Source organism: Amblyomma americanum, chromosome 7 (assembly GCF_052857255.1).
Source record: "Amblyomma americanum isolate KBUSLIRL-KWMA chromosome 7, ASM5285725v1, whole genome shotgun sequence".
NCBI classification, from domain to species: Eukaryota; Metazoa; Arthropoda; class Arachnida; order Ixodida; family Ixodidae; genus Amblyomma; species Amblyomma americanum.
In genome coordinates this window covers 41,271,476-41,292,336 of record NC_135503.1, presented here as the reverse complement: position 1 = coordinate 41,292,336, position 20,861 = coordinate 41,271,476, and the positions used below count along the sequence as shown (strand labels likewise).

At 44.1% G+C, this 20,861-nt stretch overlaps 1 protein-coding gene across 2 annotated transcripts in view; it reads right to left on the bottom strand.

Moving 5' to 3' along the window:
- Positions 1-20,861, bottom strand: part of LOC144097062 (uncharacterized) — a 94,169-nt gene that overhangs the window by 56,240 nt on the left and 17,068 nt on the right. For both annotated transcript variants that reach the window (XM_077629849.1, XM_077629848.1), the window contains exon 2: positions 11,666-11,777. In XM_077629849.1, coding sequence (XP_077485975.1) covers positions 11,666-11,711 — 46 coding nt within the window. In that variant the 5' untranslated portion in view covers positions 11,712-11,777. The remainder of the gene's footprint in view (positions 1-11,665; positions 11,778-20,861) is intronic.

The following is a 20,861-nucleotide window of genomic DNA, read 5'->3' as shown; positions in this document are numbered from 1 at the left end:
GACAGCGTCACTTGTGGCAGAAATAGCTTGCGTTTGTCGAGTGGGGTGTTTTAATGCGCTTCGTTTGTGTTGCTGAGGCGTCATTGGCTGCCTGTATTGAGCCTCTCCCGCGTGTATTCCATGCGTAAATTAGGCACGAGAGTAGCTTCCATGAATAACTTATGCTCCGTTATCTTTCTTGCCACTGCCGAAACACTCTTATTACTCATGACGAGTGCACATTCAAAACGAAATTGTGAGTAAAACATTCCCTTGTCTCTTGTCGCTTGCACTACAATTGAAACGGGAAGTGACCACTGTAGTTCCCTAGTTCCAGATGGAGAAGTGAAGCAGTGATCTCAGGTAAAAGCATTAGAAAAAAAAATCTCGTATAGTATATAACAATGCTTCCTGGGCCTCCCGTGCTGAATCCAAGGCGGGTAGTGGATCCATTTTTGTATAAATTGTCACCTGACAAACTCTCCACCTGCACATGGTAAGCCCAAAGTAAAGGTAATACGGCTACGGTCTTACTAATGTGGCAGTCTGGGCATATTGGTAAATACAAGGGGGGGGGGGGGGGTACTGCGCACAAAAAGACAAGGACAAGAAGATAACACAACAATATTGGTCTTTGCGCTGTACATTTTCATTACGGTCTTACAGCACAAAGGTGCCACAAGCGCCAAAAATATTTCAAGTGGTCAGAAACAATATTACATGACCTCGGATATGGTTGCAGCCCTACCTTTGTGAGGCGTGCAGGTTCACCCAGTTTTCCAGTCTCTTTTAAAGTAATACAAAATAATTTTTTGGGCTCAAACTCACTTCATAGCATTAAATAGAGTCTGTCGCACGACTTGAGTAGCTTTATAAATCCTCAGAAGGCAAGGTTCAAACGCAATCATTCAAATCTCACAGTTCGAAATACTGACGCTCCACAGTCGTTGTTGAACATAAAATTAGAGGGTGAAGGACAAATGTGTGGTACTGAAAAAGACGCAGGCGTTAATAGTGTTGTGTACTCGTCAGTGTCACGAGGGCTCTTTAATCACTGGCCAAAGTTGCATGAGCAGTTCTTACAATCTTGTCTGCAAGCAATGCTGGTAGGTGAATTCAAGAAGTTTCACGGCACCATTTGCGGCCCAAGACGACCCCTAAACGCACTATATTCGCTGGGCTCTACCCGAGAGATATTTGGCAGTCCTTAGACTACGAGCTCTTGACGGAGGGCTGCCTGTCTGTAAATATTGGATTTCCTTCGTTCTAAGTGCGGGGGCGAGCACGTTTTAGTTGCGATATTTTAGTTGATTTCGTCCTGGCATGTTCTTTGCTCTTCAACTTTTATAGCGGACTCCACACGTTCCTAGCCTACCTAGCCGCCTTAGCCTAACGTTTTCTGTTATCCTGTTTCACGTCGGCGTCAGTGGCATCGTTCCGTCAACATAACCGAAAATCCCTCCAGCGCAGAAACGCAGCAGCGCAAGAAGACTCGAAGTATAAAGATAAATATATATACGCGTGTACAAACCTGCCGGCTCTTGAGCACAGCTACTCTGTTCACCAGCCTCTGACAAAGGCCACCTGGGACAGCCGAACGGACCTTCGGGCAAATCATGGCCCTAATCGAGACCGTGGTACAGAGTACACTTTCCCTCAGCCATGAATCCGCCCAGTCCTTCATAGGCTATTGCGGCAGTTTCTGTTTCCTCAGTGACAGTGACAGATGAGTTCAGAGCCAGTAGTCATGCGCGTAGTCGTCAATGTTTTTTTAATAGACACCTTTAGAATACCGTGTACCGTGCTACCGTTAACGCAGTACCGGGAGCCCGCCCACCGCCGGCGAGCGAACGCTGATTGGTCCCGATGATGCAGGCGCACGCGCAGCTCCCGGGTACCTGGTGCCATCTGGCGTCGTGAAAATGATTTGCGCATGTGCATTGGCTGCACGTGAGCTCCCGGTACTGCGGTACCGGTAACTTTAACATGGTACAGTACACGGTTTGCTAAAGGCGTCCATTTTCTCTGATCTGCTAGCGTTGATCACTCGTTGTAGCCTCAGGGTAAGCGGCTGTACTTCTTATGGCGAGAGCCGTTACTGCGACCCCACTCTGCGTCATCGTGCAGCTGAAGCTCATTGGGATGTAGTTCTTTTTTCTTAGCTTGACTTGGCGCCAAAACGGATCAACACTAAGGCAAGCCAAGTGAGAGAGCAGAGAGGAGAGAGGCGAAGAAGCGGGAAAGAGGAGGAGACAAAACGTAGGGACACCGGCATGGAGAAAGAAACAGAAAAAGTAGAAAAAATTACTGGTTAAACGAAGGTACGGCAAGTTTAAAACATGATTCTCGCTAAATGCTTCAACTATCTCGCAGCGAAGTTTATGATCTTTTTTTGCTGTTTTCGTATTCAGGCTTTTTACGAAGTTGAAGTGATTACAAAAAAGACATCCAATAAAATTTCGCACAACTAGTCAGATGTGATTAACGAACTGAATGTACAAACTGTGGCTAATAGAATCGCGCTAATGCTTTATTGTGTTTATGTCTGTTTTTCATTTTATCCGCCGCTGTGGCTCAGTGGGAACAGCACTCGTCTGCGGAAGTGAGGAGCTTTCTTGTTTAGCGTCTTTCTTAGAAGACGTTCAGCTCCGGGAAGGTAAACTGCACGTACCATACCATCGCTTCTTGTTTTCTTTTCTCTTCATCTCGTGTGTTACTCTGTATTCTGACTCGGCGTTGCTGCGTCTCATTTCTCTACATCTTCTGTTTTTCTTCCTGACTCTGCATTCTTTAGTTTCTTCTCACTGAATACAACATATAGTACAGAAGTTACCACATATGAAGACAAATTGCGCCCCCTGTAGGAAGCCGGAAAGACTGGCCTCGGCTTGCAGACACGACCGTTCATCTCTCGAGGAGCGCTGGGAAGCAGCCCCTAGCGTAAGGACCACTTGAACAATGACTCTGTCCAATCGAGCTAAGCGTTCACGGCTGGCCCCTTTGTTTGCCTGAGATTCACTCTGATCACTCTATGGGGACCCAGTGGGGCAGGAGCATTAAACCTATCGTCCTTTCAGGCGTCTGCCTCAACTCGTGGATAACTGGCTTGCCAGTGGCAGCATAACAAACGTCTCTCCTTTTCACAAGTCAAGGATATTAACAAGCGATTCGCACTGACTACCCCTTAGACAGTTTCTTGGCAATATGAGGCTGTTATTTTAGTTTTCGTGACGAATAGCTCCACAAAAGTGCTGAAATGGCTTAACAAATAGTCGCACAACATGCTAAAAACTCGTAAAACGGCTTCTGATGCTGCTAGGTTCTTCTTCTGTCCTGACAGCCGTACTAATTTCGGTGCGCCCTGTTACAGCCACTGTGCTCATGAAACCGTTAGCCAATTGTCTGAGCCGTTTATGAGATGAACCGTTGTTTAGGAAGACGGTATGGTTACCTGTTGGTGTACATCGAACTGCAACACTCTCACGAGTCAACAGATGGATCATACTCGCGCGCATGCAAGCTCCACAGTAATAGAGAGGAATCGCTCAGGTGGTATATACATTTTATGCACCTGTTTTTCAATAAAAATAGTCTTTTTCATGGAAAACTAAATCAGAAACCCACGTTTCGTGCAAAGTTCTCGCATAAAATCAGGGGCGCACAAGGCATACAAATATACATGACGCCTGCGAACTGGGGATTTTATTTTTATTTGTTTTCACTCTGTGGCCTTCACTTAAATACACGTTTGTGAGCGACACTTCTCTTTTTTTGTTGTTTTCCTTCCTGGCGCAGCGGTCCTAGCGGGAAGCATTCAGCATTGAACTATATATCTATAGTCGATTTTATGCTATTACCGAGGCTCCAGAGCACATATCAGAGACGTCGTGCGTACCTGACGATAGATTAATCATACGTTGAAATCATTCAACATGCTATAAACAGCCTGGGTAATATTATAGTCTGTAGTAGAAAAAAATGTGATAACAAACACTTATTACCACGTCGCACCGACACAAGGACTTTTTCGCCTTTGCGCGCCTGGCCCCTTCCTTTGACCAGGCGAGCAAGGGAGACAGAAGTCCTTGTGTGAAGTCTTTGCTCACGTACAACTGTTCCGTGAATGCTCGGCACTTGTGGACTATTCACTTCTGGTATTTATAGGTGGTAGCATGGCAGTGGCAGCGCACACAAATGCATCAGCCAAAGAAAAACGTGTTTTTCATGGTAGGATTTTTGCACTCAGAATCTGAAATGAAACCATACTCTTCTAGCTCACCCATATCGCACTGCGCAAAAAACGTCCAGGAGGCAAGTAGAAACAAGGAATGTAATTTGCACATGTAGGAAAAAGGTTTTCGGCAATTTATTTCTTTAGGAAAGGCACCTCTATGTGAATTCAGTTCTCTCTACCCATGATCGACGCTTTCTTCTTTATCCTGTCCCCCTTGTGAGCAAGTAACGAACCAAAAATAAATAACAAAAAAGACAAGGAACTACCCCAGTGCGAGCCGACAAGCCCAAGTGTCCTTCTGTATTCGCACAAATGGCCAAGACTTGCTTTGCTTCATTTACTGCTCCGAATCTGCCGTGACTGGGCCAATCACGATCACCTCTGTGTTGCTAAAGGAGGCTATTGCTTTCCTGCAAACATGCGCGCTTGTGTGGAGTGAGATAGTGAGAGATAGAAAAAATTATTTCCACCCTGAAGGCGCAGATGTATGCTGAACGTAACGGCCACTAAAATTGCAGATGCTAGCGACAGGAAGCATTCAATGCAAACAATGCTCACAATCTGTTGGGCAGGTTGTGATGACGCTGCAAGATCACGTGACCTAGGTGGCCCACCTGCCTCCTAAGTTGTTCTCTGGGGGGCATCACCAGCCAGATCCATGATTGCGACTTTTCGGTCCCGACGCCGGAAACGCCGACGCTGGATTTGCTGCGTAACGGGGCCTTTAACGCTATCGCGTTAAAAGCAGTGCCCCAAACATGACGCTCACAAGACGTGACTTCAAGCACGTACTTTGGCGCATAAAGATTTTTCGACGTTCGTACTCGTTTGACTTTGTCCGCCCAGTCACTCATCATTCACGCTGTGACGCTTGTTAGCGTAAGTTCACATGTTCGATTCTAGAGTGTGAGGGTGCCTGATAATGATTCATCGCACGTACAGAACTTCCGGTTGCCGAGATTCCCCAATCATCAACAACGGCATCCCGTAACCAGCTGCATTATTTGACTTCGAGACCTGTCATTCCGGTCGCGTAAAATCCTGAGCTGCGCATTTTTTTTTTTCAATACTGCTACTTTGACGGGCGGGGTGGGCATAATTCTTGATCTTCCCTTTTTTTTCGCCAGGAGAAAAAGTTACGGTCTCGTCACTTTTTTTTGTTCCGTCCATTCGACTGGCTTTCGTGCCGCCCTCAGGATAAAGAACGAGCGATTCTCAGAAGCTCCAGCAATGCAGTGCCTCGAGCTCTTCCATGCCGTCTCTGACCACGTTTTCATCTTTACGCAAGAGCTTTCGCATCCGCGAAGGAAGCCGTAGACAAAGAACAGGAGGAGGTTCAGTCCCCCTTAGATAGTGTATGGGTTCCAACGCTTCGCGGTTTGCGGATCGGATTACGCCACATAATAAATATGCTGCGAGCGTCCCTTTCCCGCCTGCTCCTCAGGTCTTAGGTTTTTTGTAGCGAGAGCTACATGACGGCAGCATTTCGAGCCTTCAGCGTGGGGGCGCCGTGGCGGTGGCAGCGCCGCTACCCTGTGGCTGCGCCGCCACGCTGTCACGTGGTTGGTCACGTGGTGCGGAGCGGCGCGGCGCTGTGGCTGATCACGTGGTTTGTCACGTGGTTGGTCACGTGACCAAGTTCCACTCGGCCAGCTGTAGCTATCGCGTCTATCCAGATTTAACCAAAGCTAAACCACCGTCAATTTTTTTTTTCCTTTCAACACGTCTCCATTAAGGCTGTTATGACGCTCAGCGTGGCTCCGAAATGCTGCAGCCGTAACGGGGCAAGCCTTCGATCCAACACCTGACAAAGCGTAATAATGAAAAACAACTCTCTATTTTCCATCTATTGTTGATGACATCGCTGCTGGCGCGGTCCGGACAAAACAAAAATTTACAGGATTGCACTTAAGTCTGCTTATGAGCGGAAATGCGAACGCTTTTCCTTTTCCTCTCTTTGTCCCTCTATTTTTTATTTTTTTATTCTCTCTAATTTTTTCTTCTTTTTGTTCTCTGTTATTTTCCTGTTGCTTTTATTTCTTTTTATTTTTATTTCTTTTAACTGATTTTAGATCTTTTGCTACCGATTTGTTTTTTATTTCATGATACATATGTTGCTTATTACCTGTTGCTTAATCAACTTTTACATATTATTTTATTTATCATACAGCTTATGACTGACAATTGGAGCGTACAACTTCGGTCCACAAACTCCCGTCTGCAACTTCCGTCCACGCCACTAATGAGCCAAGAAAGGCTTACGCCTTACAAACAACTCCGCTGTGATATCCCTGCCTGCCTGGACATGATGCATGCTAGCCGATTAGTATGGTTCACGGATGCTAGCCAAGAGAGAGAGAGAGAGAGAAACACTTTATTTTTCAACAAAATGAGCGCCTACACTATAGCCGCTGTTACAAGTATGCCACTTGATTTTCAACTTGTCCTGAAAGGATATGCGTAGAGTGGGAGTCACTTTGAAAAGGTCATGCTTTGTTTGTGTAAATGGGGTTTGGGAAAGAATGTCATCTCCATGATGAAATCCAAGAATTAAGCTCCTTACAGCCAGCAATTGCAGCGAGTAGACGGGACAAAACAGAATGTCCGGTCTTAGGACGCAGTGCAGGATGCTACCATTATTTTTCCAACTTTTAGCCTGCAACTTCTTCTGCACTTCCTCATATGCTTACAGTACTCCAGTTCACAAAATTACTCCTGACGCACGTAAACACCAACGGCACGGCCATGACTTTTTCCAGACGATTCTGGTCGCTCCTCACTTGGAAAACGAAGTGATAAGTCACGTGCCGTCGGCAATACGCAAATAACAATGAAGAAAAGAAAAACTGTTCGCTGCAATATTTACTATTCGTGGTCGTTCCTCGTGTGTGGATATCGGCCATTTGTTCCACGGAAAAACCACATTATCTGGTTGCGTTTTTGAGTCAACTGATACCGATCGGTAATGATGCAAGTCCTTTAAAGATATTCGAGCAAATGAAGGCTCCGTAGTTGTAGTTTCTTTTTTCTTAAGAACCACATTTACTAAGCGGTAAGCATTAAATTTAGTTAGTTTTGAAGACGTGCCTTTCAGCTCATAACCTCTATTTTATTTTGCACGTTTTAGAGATCATAAAAGACCTCGCTTTTTTGTTTTAGTTTGCGGAACATGATAGTATGCATGATAATTTCATTTCACACAATTGCAACACAATCGGCTGCTTGAGCGCAAGGTTGCGGGTTCGTACAAATTTCGATCAAAAGGAAAAGGCAAAGGCGTCCATGTACAGGGCTTTCTGTGCACGTTGAAAATCCAACGTAGCCGCACATAATTCAGAGGCCTAATTTTCGCAGAGACGGAATAATTTATATTATCAACTCTTGTCGACCCAACTTATCTTCCGACGATGCGTTTCATGAGTGGCGGAGCGGCCGGCCATTAAGACTATGAAAAATGGCAGGCATTTCACCTCCCAAAGATCATGCAATGCTTTCGCGTTGTAGAAGTCACGTGCGTGTAAGGAGAGGAGTGGCGTAGGTTGTGCACGTTTCAGTGTTAGAAGAGTGCGCCTATGGGATCAGTTGGCCTTGATATGGCTGACCGTCACGCGTTGGTCATTGATTAGGAACTTGTTGAGTACTTAATCGCATTTATCTGCGTGGCCCACGGTCACCGGATTATAAAGGGGAAAGCGGATTTTCGACCGCTTGCAAATTGGCCACTCGGAACTGAAAGCCGCAAAATATGAGGTGAGACGGCACAGTTTCTCATAATATACGCTGAGTCAGCATGACTGCTTGCGTGCCACTGGCTAGGAACATAAGGGTAGCATGAAAAACCCCAAAATTAAGAGGAAGGGCTGAAATCTGAAATGCTTTGGTCATTGCTCGTGCGATAATTGCACCAGTTTTTTTTTTCCAACGGAGAACTGTGTTTGTAGGCCTGCACTCTAAGAATACTTTGAAAGTTAGAAATTAAACGATACTGAATCGTAATTATTGGATTCAGAAATGAAGGAGAGCTGGGTGTGAGTCATTCTTTATAAAGGCGTGCTTTAGCAGCGCGTCGCCTGGAACAATGTGAGTGCTGAAGCAGTCTTTCAACAGGCGATAACGCATGATTTCCTCTCTTAGGTTATTCATGAATGAACAGTGGAGACAAGAGCAGTTGAGTCGGGATTTTTTTCTGGGCAGGATCTCTTCTCCTTCAAAATACGCCTTGGGAAAAGACCTCAGTGTGCAAGATATCACGTTCTCTTGTATTCTGGTTTCCTCTGAAGACTTTCCTTTCATCGGCCATCGCTGTGAAGAAATTCAATTCAGGATGAAAATAAAAAAGTAATTTAAACACTCGTTAAAAGGGTTGTTCGATTAGAAAACCTGCATCAATTTCCAAAGATGCTAGAGAGTAAAAGGCCAAGTATTGCTGAGCGCTACAAAACAGCTCTTCGCTCACTTCCGCGTGCCTGCCCGTCTGCGTACACAAACTGACGGTTCTATGGAAACAATAAAAGCAACTTGCGCTCTTACAAACCTGCACTCCACAAAACCAAAAACCACAAGTGCTAACGCTATGATTCCAGCGTACGCTTCAAAGATAAAGAAAAAAAGCAGGAATAATGAGTAACGTGTGTTCTTTCCGTGCGCGAGAATTGCAGAGAATGTATAGAAGAAAAACTGTTTTGTTTTTACAAGAGCAATCTATTTGGGAGTGTTTACTCGTTCAAGACGGAGCGCCGTACATTGCTTAACTTTAAGCACGGGCTCTGCTTAGAGCACCTCTGGAGACGCAGATGCAATATGTCTTTCCCCAAGCCCGGGTAGCTAAAAATCCCCAAGTGCAACTTTGATGGGATACAGAGCAACCGCATTAAAGTACTAGTACTCACTGTTGCTGCTGGCTGAAATTGGCCACTATTGCAAGGCCGAAGATAGAGCACTGTTTACTTTCGTTTTTTTTTCCCTAAATCGATCTTGCTTCCTTCGAAAAAACACTAAAATGTCCCTGTGTGTAAACAGCCTAGCCTGAAGAACAGCCGCGTACACTGCACGCTTCGAGAAAGAAAAACGGTACCGCCGGCGGTCACGCGTTCGCTACATGGTATTTGGTGCAGTGGTATCTCTACAGACCTTGTCATTGTTTATTATTTTTTTTTACGAAGAAACATACAGCGCGTTCCTTTCGGGATCGCAGCAATTGCCGCTTTCCGCTTCGTATAGCGTTCGATGGTTGCGTTCATTTCTTTCTCTCGTTTGTGTTTTGCTCCTTCTGTCTTTGATCGAGGTGACACGTGCGTATGCGGTAAAAAAAAAAAAATCGGTACCTTCTCTGCCGTGTTTGAAACAAACGATTTTCGACCTTTTACAAAATTGTACAAACAGAAATCACACTTCCTTGATGGTGGATTCTGTTCTCTTTCCCATTTCTGTTAGAAGCAACTAATGTTGACCGAGGGAGCTGTATGCTTTAGAACTTTCTGTACATAATTAAGAATCGCGCGCAGAAGTTCCAGGTTAGTTGTGGTAAAGCCTCTTCGGTTCCAGTTCGAGGCAGTGTTTGCTATTCTCATTCCGTTTCTTAATTATATTGGGGAGCCCGTGAAATGGGCCCCCCGTATTAGTTCGTCGTACTGGTTGCGACAATAAACTTCAATGCGGGTTGTTTACAAGGCATAACGTGTCTCCTAAGGGCACAGAAGTCCCAAGAATATGCCGCCTTTGAACTGTCTTCCGCACCGAGTACTTCAAACGCTCGCACTTATAAGTTAATGTCGGTACACAGTTTGACCCAATAAGCCCATCGTTCTGTGAAACGGGGTAGTTAGTACAGCTTTCTTTTTCTACCTGCTCAACTCTAAGGCTTCGATAACAGCCAAACGAAGGCGGCGCCATTGTTAACTTTTGAGAGGTGACAAATAGGAAGATTTCAATATTCACCAATCACTCACAGCTTAAGTATTATCTTTCTTTTTTATGCGTCGGCGATGTCTGCTATGTTTGTGAAAATCGCCCCCCATTGCCACTTTCCTAGGTGCCTTGACATCCTTGTCGTTTTAGTCTTAGATCAAAGAGAATGAAAAAATCACACACAAACGATAGGCGCAGACAGATTTGATAACCCGTTTGATAACCACTCGATCAATTGAAGGGAAACAGTCGCTACACTGAAGTAATTCAATTAAAACTGGCGAATTTCATACTTCACTTAAGTCAATTGCAATCATATCGTTAAAGTAAGGACAGGTCAAGACATCGGCACCGATGGAGCAGTGTTAGTATTCTGCTTTCAGTTGCCTCTAAGTAATTGAGTACATCGCCAATAAGGCAAGGTCTACCAAAGAGGTGCATTAAGTGTATTAGCCTCGAATAATGATGATTGCAAACGTTAGCAAGCAGTTGCCATTTCTCTCAGCTCCTTCCTCTATACTCGTGCCCGTTTTTTTAATGCCCCGGCCTTATTTCGGAATTGCGCTAGCCCTCCCAGATGCTTGTGAGCCTCCATGGGCATCTGTGCAACACATGGAGAAGTGAAACACTTTTTTGGGGAAAAATCAGTCGTTGATCATAAAAATTGCTTATTATCTGAAAAGGGAGTGACGCCCCAGACCGGATAATTCTTAATTTCTGGAGAAAAGTGACATTACGAGAGGAGATAATTGCTCCATGCTGGAAAGAAGTGAGGACACCATGCCAGAAATTACGCCACTTCCGGTAAAGGCATCAAATCGTTCTAACGTTATTGCATTGCCAAAATATAAAGCGGTTAGGTGTTTCTGAGACTTTTTTAGACGAAGGGCCGACGAGAAATTTCACAGGTGAGCATGCAGGAAATTTCCAAGCTAGTTGCGGCATCTGTAGTACACAAGACAGCTCGAATTTCCTCAGGACAGCGACCAGCGACGCAACGATCTGTTTACACTGCGTAAAAGTAGAGGTGCTTTCATACGAAGAGGGTAAGTACCGTCACGTTAACGTGCTTTCAGATGCAATTTTTACACCGAAATGTTTAAAAAAAATGTCTGTTGTATGTTGACGTGCCCCGAGATTTCTATACACAGGTACGTCTGCATTTCTCCTACATCGGAATGCCTCTACCGCATCTTGTATCTAACGTATAAAATGTCTTCAGTGTCATAGCGTCACAGCCACTGCGCGCCTCGGCGAGTGCATAAGTTAGTGGCTAAAATTTCCTAAACTTAGACATCCCCACCGTCTCCATATCGCACATTCATCCTACTCATATTTATCTTTCCTAACTTTAGAATCAATCCTCATTTTTCTTACCTGTACCCTGCGAAAGTGTGCAACAGCTGATAAGACTGGGGCCCACAAACCCATTATATGTTTCCCGCCGTTTTCTGTATTGTTTACTAACAATTCTCCGTAGAGCAGAAGCGCTAATAGATGCGCATGCACAGGTATGTGACATGCCGGTGCCGAAAGTATACTTACATTCACGGAACGCCACGAAGAGCAGGAGAAGTTGAAGATGATGCATTCAAAAGGCCCTGCACCTGGTCTTTGAGGTTTCCTGAGCCCGTGACCAACGCAGAAGGGTGCCTAACTATAAAAATAGAAAACGAAACATTTGTTTATTGCACACAAATTCTTGCAATCGGCTGCACTGCATCCTACTAAATTTCCACTTTCTATTGATATCAAGGGCTCATTTTATCATGAAAGAGCAAACGAGGACAGGCCAATGACAGGAATAGAAAGGCTTTTTCTTTCGTTTAACAACAGATGAAAGGAAAGTACCGCTGCGTTAATCGTAATCTTCACACCACGAGGCATTCAATTATTGAATAAAAATTCTACAATGACGTATATATTGTTATTATTTAATTGCAAACAAACCAAATGAATAAGTACAAAAAGACCAACAACGATGTGTTGTTATCGCCTCTTTTTATTGTTCTACAGAAGCGCCCGAATTACACTGTTGTTTTGGTGAGTTCAGCAGGAATTTTGTAATTTGTGGTTCCGAGAAAAAAAGCTTTATGACTGACAAACTAAGGGGACACTTTCTTGAAGTCATCATAACTGCAGGTTTAGGGCCAGCTCGTGGATGTAGTCAGCAGTTATGGTAGCGACTACAGGGTTCACAGAAGGCGCAGTCGGCCGTTCATAAACCATGGCACATAGAGGCGCTTTAAAAACGGCGTCGAGAGCGTGCGCTAAAGCCTGAGTTCCACACCATGTGGATAGGAACACACGGACACATGAAGTTTTAATAAATACTATGACAAGGGGTTAAGTCATAAAAAATAATAATATATGTAGCGAACAAACTTGTCTTGATGACGAAGATCACGTCTCGCAAGCACATGGTTTACGCTCAACACCGTCGTGCATTTGTAGCAACTTTTCCAAAAGTGCCAAGTGAAATTCGTCTCCCTCCCTGTGAAAACCGTTAGCAAGACTAATCTAACGACAGCATGTTCTCAAGACTCATCACTGAATGTCCCATAAGCGACCGTGCGATACGTCTAGGTGTTTGGAAACAACAGACTTTAATAAGCCGAGCTTGGTGAAAACCTATGACGTCTGAAGCGCGACACAGTTGGAACGCCAAGAATAAGAAAAAAAAAACAGGAAATGTTTGACAGTCATAGGGGCTGAATTAATGCTTCACATTGCTTTTTTTTTTTTAATGGAAAGATGCAACACGAAACGTGGCGGGTTTAACGTAGGTAAACCGAGTAGACATGCGAAATCACATCACTGTTTTTTATTGCGATAACGTTAGAAGCTTCATCGGGAAAAATGTGTCGTCGACCACATAACTTCGAGGTGGGGAAGTGGCGTCACCAGATAGGAAGGGACAACTATACGTTCTGATGCATCTTCACTGCATCCGTGCTGCTACCTCTGGACCTCCTCGGGGAGACACGGAGCCATCAGCTACATGACCCGAAGGGTTATGTCTGGTTGTGTGCGCACAGACGTGTAAGGTCTGCAAACACAACCGGGCAATAATGACACAAAACTCAGTGTAGAGGCATCAACAGCTTCTAACGCTTACGGATTACCAACGCATAATGTAACTAGGTTTCACTGTGAATTTAAGTGGGCCATAAGGAAACATGAAAGCCGTTTCGATGCTGGTTGCTAGACGTTAATCAAGAGCTCTTCACGGCAATGCATGAGTAATATATAAAGAAGCAATTAACGTTCAGGTAGTTTTTCAATGTCTCGCCATGTTACCATTCGTTTCTTCGCCTTTAAATCTGATGCTTTGAAAGCAATTTTAATCTGCCGAGAACTAGGTCTCGCCGAATCCCACCTCTTTTCGCCCTCTTCATACAGTGGCTGCAGGCCTTTCTTTTCCTATTAAGCTTATTCATTCATACGTCCGGCTGGCATTTTCACGAACGTTCCAGGTGCGTTTTTTCTGACATTTTTGATTAAACAGTAAGAACAAACCCACACTTTGTACCCAAGCTCGGTATAAATACATCTCTCCCAGACATGCCATTATTTTGATGTCACAAAATCCGCTACTCCTCAATGCTTCTAAATTAGGGAGAGTAAAGTTCGGTCAACTCCACTTCACAGGAAGCAAATCTTTCAATAGCGCCGCGAAGTTTGCAGTGTTTGATTCGTCATGTTATCTTTCCTCGCTGCTGTTACTAAGCCCTTAAACATCGCCTGCTGCGCAAGATGCGACCATATTTCTCTGAAAATATTGCAAACACGTGCAACACTTTCTACGCCGTTCGAAATTTTTGTCGGTTTTTTGCGTAAGTGACCTCAAAAGTATACCGATCCCTTTATATTGAGCTCAGTCGAGAAAAGCTGTGATTTTCCTGGAAGACCACCCAGCGCACCCCCTGCTATCGTCACCCCCTACAGTTCTTCTGACAGCTCTTCCGAAAAATAGTTTAAAGACAGTTGTTTGTGTCCTATCCACACTAGCGCACGTGCTGTCGTCTCAGCCATGTCACAATAGCGAGTAGACTTAAAATACAATCCAATCACTCTGTTGAGGAAGATCCTATTCGTTTAGGTAAGAGATGAATATTTAAATACTAAGCTCTTAAACTTATTTCCTAACAAATTTCCAGCTTTACACTTCATTTAAAGGGCACGTTTGGCAGCACGATTTTAGCATTTAATGCAATTTAAGGAGTGCGTTAAAAAAAGGTCACCTGCAGCTAATGTTTCTAAGCTTTTCAGATATATGATGAAACTGCTGTTATAGCAAAATATAAACTAAGGCTAAAGAGTCTCTGCTTCTCGCATCACTAATAACTCCTCGTATCACTAGGTTATAAATGAAGTGATTCGGTCTAGCAAATTTAGTTTTCATTCACAGCATATCGCTCGACATTTAATGCTGCATTTTGTAAGTCGAGGAATGACCATGAGGGCACATATCTCTAATTTATAATGTGCGGAAAGAATATGATGAAAAGAATTTTGCTAAAATTGTTTTTCAAAAGCTTTTGAAGGCGAGTATACGTTGTAAAAAAAAACAAGACACTGTGTATAAAACGTTCTCTGATACAAGCCATCCATGCCAATTTTCACTGCAATTTTTGCTGCACAGCTGGCTCTGTCCAGAACTGTGTGTCGATGCATGTCTACATGACAGACCAGGTGAATTCAACTAATGGAAGCAAAAGATTGTCAGGTGCCACGTATTTTTCTTGCGCCTTTAATTCCAAAGTGAAGGTCATTGCAAAATATTAAGGTTGAAATTAGGTACGTTTCGGAATCCGTACTATTTTCTTGTTCTCTGAGGATAACAGAATTTTGCTCCCTAAGTGAACAATGAACCATGGGTTCCAAAACACAAAATTTTGACCTTCACATGGTAAATGACCTTAAAATTTTTTTATTGCTCAAACCTGACCAGATGAACTTTTGTCACACCTGTGGCTATGTTTTATCTCCGATGTTTGGCTGCTGTGATATGATTAGTAACACCTATTATTCTTCTAACCCTTTTCGATCTAACTGATAGAGGCAAAAGAGAGGCCGCATGGTTTAATTGGGATAGCTGCTCATTTGTTAATTGAGACATGTTAACTTGCTCAACATTACATCTTTCTCTTTTCATTGAAGCAGGTCTCAAACGTCATTTCTGTTGTTGCTTGTCCAGTCACCCTAACGTTTTCATTTCGTGGCTTTTTTTTTGCCTTTTATGAGCAGGAATGTCTTTACGAAAAATCCCTTATTGATGTTTAAAATCTTTTACTCCTTTATTTATTTATGTGCGCCTCTCTGGCTGTTTTATTGAATCCCCTGATTCCAGAATCTTTTATTGCTTTTAGGTTCCGTCACCGTTCAGGCCTGGATTCCCATTTTCCGGCGTTCATCCCTATTGAGCCGCAGCTTCAATTCAGCCGCTGTTCTTGTTCTTCCTCGTCTCTTTTTCGCTTCGCCTCAGTCATACTTCTTTATAGATTGTCTGTCATCTTTTCAATTGCGTTCTCTTCTCTTATTGAACCGCAACACGACTACAGCTGATAGAGGGCGTCACTAAAACATCCCATCCCCCCCCCCTTCCTGTCCCAAAGCTGATCGTATATTTTGTTTCCTTCCGTGTTAAAGTCTCAGTTGCAAGCTGGAATGTGTCCTTTCGCATACTCCTCTGTCCGTGCCATTTTGAGCCACTCAAGATGCCTCGAATGCCGGCTGTGTGCGTACCTATGACAGACATGGCCTTGGCCCATGAGAAAGACTTGTCAGTGCCGGTCGGCGTGACTGTTTTTTTTTACTGGAAGCTCTAGACAAGCTCTCTGATAGATATATAGTCATCAAGCAAACAAAGACATATCTTGGAACAATGCGGAAGAGAATGGAAACATCTGCGGCACAAGCGACTGTTTTCGAAAGCCTTCGCCTCTGATGCGTAGGCACTGCCATGGCGAGTGCAGAAGTTGCCGCCGCCATTTTCGCTGCAACAGGGTGAGAGAGACTGCATTCAAACGGTCTCCAGGATTACGGGCACTTCGTTCACGCCCACAAAATTTCGCTAATCTCTGCACCTACACCAGTTGAAGGGAGGCGTTTAATCGCGGTGCTCGGAGTGACGAAGCACCTGGGGCTTGTGTGTGTGTGTGTGTGTGTGTGTGTGTGTGTGTGTGTGTGTGTGTGTGTGTGTGTGTGTGTGTGTGTGTGTGTGTGTGTGTGTGTGTGTGTGTGTGTGTGTGTGTGTGTGTGTGTGTGTGTGTGTGTGTGTGTGTGTGTGTGTGTGTGTGTGTGTGTGTGTGTGTGTGTGTGTGTGTGTGTGTGTGTGTGTGTGTGTGTGTGTGTGTGTGTGTGTGTGTGTGTGTGTGTGTGTGTGTGTGTGTGTGTGTTTTAGCCGCTTCTTTAGCATTTACGGGCGCCGAAGTTTTTAAACCGATGCCACGAGCGTCCGCATTCAGAATGGCCGCGACGTCTTCGTGGAAGCAAACAAGCCATCATTGTTGCCCATCGCTTCTATAAAATGAGTTCAGGTCTCTGAAGTCGTGCAAATGTTTGCCTTTGCTCCGATTTAGGGCCGTGCCTTTGACCAACAGGGCAAAAAATTGCGAACACTAATCCATGCGTCGTGAATATACAGCAGTTCATCACGTGTGTGTAGAGAACGCGAAGTACGTGGGGGGGCGCACGAAATAATTGGGGCTTGTAGCAGGCTCGCGATCACCACAGGTTTTAGCTGCTTATGCCAAAAATAGTTGTATCCTGGGGTGAGTATTTTCCTCCCACTGACAAGTTTTTTTTTTAGCTCTTCTCGTAACTGAGGCCTTTTAGTGTTTCTTCATGTTTCTGAGCTCTGTGACCTTCAAGAAGGTAGTTGCTTAAAAATTTTCAAGCAGGCACTCGAATTTGCTTTTTTATGTTGGGCCAAAGATCGCTTTCCGTCTGATTTTTATTTCAAGTGGCGTTTTCTTCCAGCTATAGGATTACCACTTTCAGTTCTCTTGAAATTCGGCGTCGTACTTTCTATAGACAGCAAAAGTGACATTGTTTCTTCGCGCATGCTGCGATTATGGACATGGGTTAATGAAGGCAGCTCCATAACGTTGGAAAAACCTATTTTTCAATTAGTTTTAGGTTAGTTTGCAGAACGTGCACAGGAACTGCCGCATTGTACTGAAAAACTGCGGCCGTAAAATATTTTTCCTGGTGATCATCCGATGCCGCTTCGTTCCACGTATGCAAGGAGCGTCAAGGTTGGACACATGTCTTCATGAAGCTGCATCGCTGAGCACAGTACATCCGCTCTTAATTTCATTTTTTTCTTAAAATAACTGCTGTACAATCCAAGGCTCCTAAATGGGACTAGTTGATGACTTTATGCGCCTTTTCGCACTTTTCAGTATCTATGTATGCTGTATAGGCGACTTTATCTAGAGCGAAAAACGTCCATATCACCGTCGAAAACGCCACTGCACTCCCACTGGCAAAAGAAAATGCTGGGCAGGCGTTCATGAGTTTAAGGGACATGCGGACCGGGCTGTGGTGATGGCAAAAATTTGCTCATGGACGTCACATGATCCGCCTGCACCTGGAAGTGACCACCCATAATGGTGGCGGAGTGCTGGATTAGAGCTACTTTCTCAATTCTTCGCCACGAGGCAGGGTGAGACATTTAGCCGGTAGCTTGGCTTTTTACAGCGAGAGCAGTTTCTCGGCGGGTTTATCGCCAGAGTACGTGTCGCCCCATCTGTCTTAGCCTGCTTACGACGATACAATGCTGCAAGTCTTTTTTAAAGCCTCTCGATGATTTGAAAGCAGCTCCTCTCTTTGAACTCAGCTGCCACTGGGCGACCTTCTCGCGTAATCGTCACCATTTACATGTCCCTTCCGCACGGACTGGTTTGCCGCCCGATTTTCTGGAAGATAATTGGTTCTCACCGCCACGTTGAACGATGTGCTAGCTGTGCTCTGTGCTAAGGTTTGCCGGGCTATTGGGCATATAACTACTGCAAGCAGCCTGAAGATAATCACGCAGGTTTTGTGACTTCACGCAAGAAGCGCGATGGCATGCGCAAGATCGCCGTGCCTCTCAATATTGGAAGAAAAAGATTTGTTACTATAAATTGCGTTACCTTCGTTCATCACGCGAAGACGGTTAAGAAAATACTCAGAAGTGAAGTGGCGCTGGTAAACCACTTCTCAGTTAGCTTTTGTTGTGCGGTGGTGTAAGAATAGTTATGATTGTTCAAGACGCTGAGCTAAGCACTCCCTGATTTCTACTGCTTAGAGGACTATGGTAAGCACAGGTGAAATTTTTTCCTAATTTGCATCAGTTGTTACCTACTGCTTTAAGTACATTTCCTCAAAGGGGTAAAAACTGCTCTTGTCTATAAATTTGCAGTTTACAAATTGCAACATCATGTGATGAATTTGAAAAATAAGCGTCTAAAAACTACTTCAAGGCTTTTGAAAATTAATACATAAGTTTGCAGCCTACCGTGTAGCCTTCGCTGTGCCGGCCTGGTTAATTGAGTTGATAATTAAAAAACACGACACAGGAGAAATTGAATTGCTAACAGTATTTCTTGCGAATATATCTAATTATTGCTAATCCCAATTAGTCTCCGCTTAACGCTTAATATTCGCTTGTATCATTACCTTTGCCCTTATGCGAAAATAAGGCAGCAGTCATAGGAAACTACGTGTCTTTTTAGTGTTTTATTGCATTCTCTAAAAGCGTATCTTAAGTTGCTGCAAACGAAAGAGTTTTTTTTTTTATTTACCATAGCCTAATCAGTCGCAAGCAACGTGATTTACCCTCTTCTTTGACTAATTATTTCAAGACATTCTATCTTATCGGTCGATAATATAATGCACTTTTGTTTTGCGAGTATTGCTTTTGAAGCCGTTCAATATCTGGGTGTAACAAAGCAGACGATTGGAAGTAAAAGACAACTGGTAATTGGTGTTCTCTAGAGCGATTTCTCCTGGCGCTCAGGTAATCAATGCTCTCAATACATTTCCTTTCTTTCAGATATTCTCTGTTCTCTGGCTGGCCGTACTAGCGAAAAAAGCACATAACTTCTAGTTGGTGCGCCGGCCATTTGCAAGACCAAGAAGAGCCAGCTTGATGGCACGAGTCGATATACGTAAGATAGAAAGAAGTCAATTGCCTCTGAAATGCTTCTCCAGGAACAATGGAACGCGCAATTCCCGTGAAGGGTTTATAGAAGCCATGAAATTCAGGACTTTGATTAAGGCGCCCGACAGCGCTGAATGAAAGTGAAGAGAGTTTGCTTATTTGGCACGTTTACTGCGTGCCCCAAGAAGGAGCGCCAAATCAGTGCGACTTCTTATTTTTGTTTTTTTTAACGCTTCTAGAACTAGCGTTTAAATTTCTTTTGCAGACTGACTTAGAGTAATGAGTTTTCTGAACTCATAGCTACAGGTTGACATTCATCGACATAATTAAGAACAAAAACCATTTTTGTTATTAAGTATACGTACTCAACATTTGTACAGTATGGTACACTGTTAAAGGGAACATGCGGTCGCGTGATGTTGACTTTCCGCGAGGCATACTTTCTGGCTTTTCGCAGCAGCACCCCGCGGAAAGTCAACTTCACGCGACCACATGTTCCCTTTAACAGTGTACTATACGTACCTAGGTTCGAAAAATATTCTTTGCACCAAACATGCTCATGTCGCTGATCAGTGGCCCTACTTCAAGTTGTTTTCAGAGGAGGCGGTGTACGTTGTTCTGCGTAAAACTCAAAAACATCGCATTAGTTAAATGAAGAAGAAAGTTTATATGAACGTTTCAGGAACTCTGTAAGCGCTTGTGGTGTTCCATTGCGAGAATTTCAAACAAAAATTGAAGGTGGCTGTTCGCATTATCCTAGTACCGAAGCACGGCGTAAAGCTACATCATTCTCGTGACGTATCAACGTAGCTTGTGTTGTGTGAGTTATAAGGCGATGTTGTTTAAAGATATGCATGCCAGGTGAGACGCAACAGAAGCATAATGAGTGCACAAAAACATACGTCTTATAATGCAGATATAACGTTCTTTACTTTCCGTGATTACGTGCTGGTCATGATTGACTTCTTTGCTATCGCAGGGAAATAAATGTTTTTAGGAGCCGTTCAATTTCATATAAGCTACTTCCGCACAAAATATAACTCGAATTGTTGAAAAGAACTGGCTCGCAGTGCCTTTCGCATACAACCGTGCTGAACAGGGCACATCTGCCGCGTGCAGACGTGTAAATAATCAGTTCCTTGTTATCGATCGACTCGTAGGCTGCGTCACCGGCAATGGTGTGTGCGTGCGTGTGCGCGTGCGTGTGCGTGCGTGCGTGTGCGAGATGTGAAACCGACAGTTAAAACTCTTATAATGACTCTCAGTAGAATTTCGAAAAGCAGTTCCCACCATTCTATGCTTTCTCAAAGATAAAAATTTACCGAAACAAAACTAAAGCACAGCTAAAATATAGCGTACTAGGTTTATCGAAACACATTGCTCGCAGTGCGCCGCTTTTTTTATTGTTGCAACTCTATTTGAACAAACTGGCGGACACACGAGCGAAAGGCGAAATGACTGACCGATTGAGGTAGGGAATGAAGGGGACACCGAACGAACTAACGAATGAATGATTTTATTAGATTTGCTTAGAGCCAGAGTCTCCGTGCGTTCCTTCCCATCCGCTTAACCACCATCCGCTTAACTACG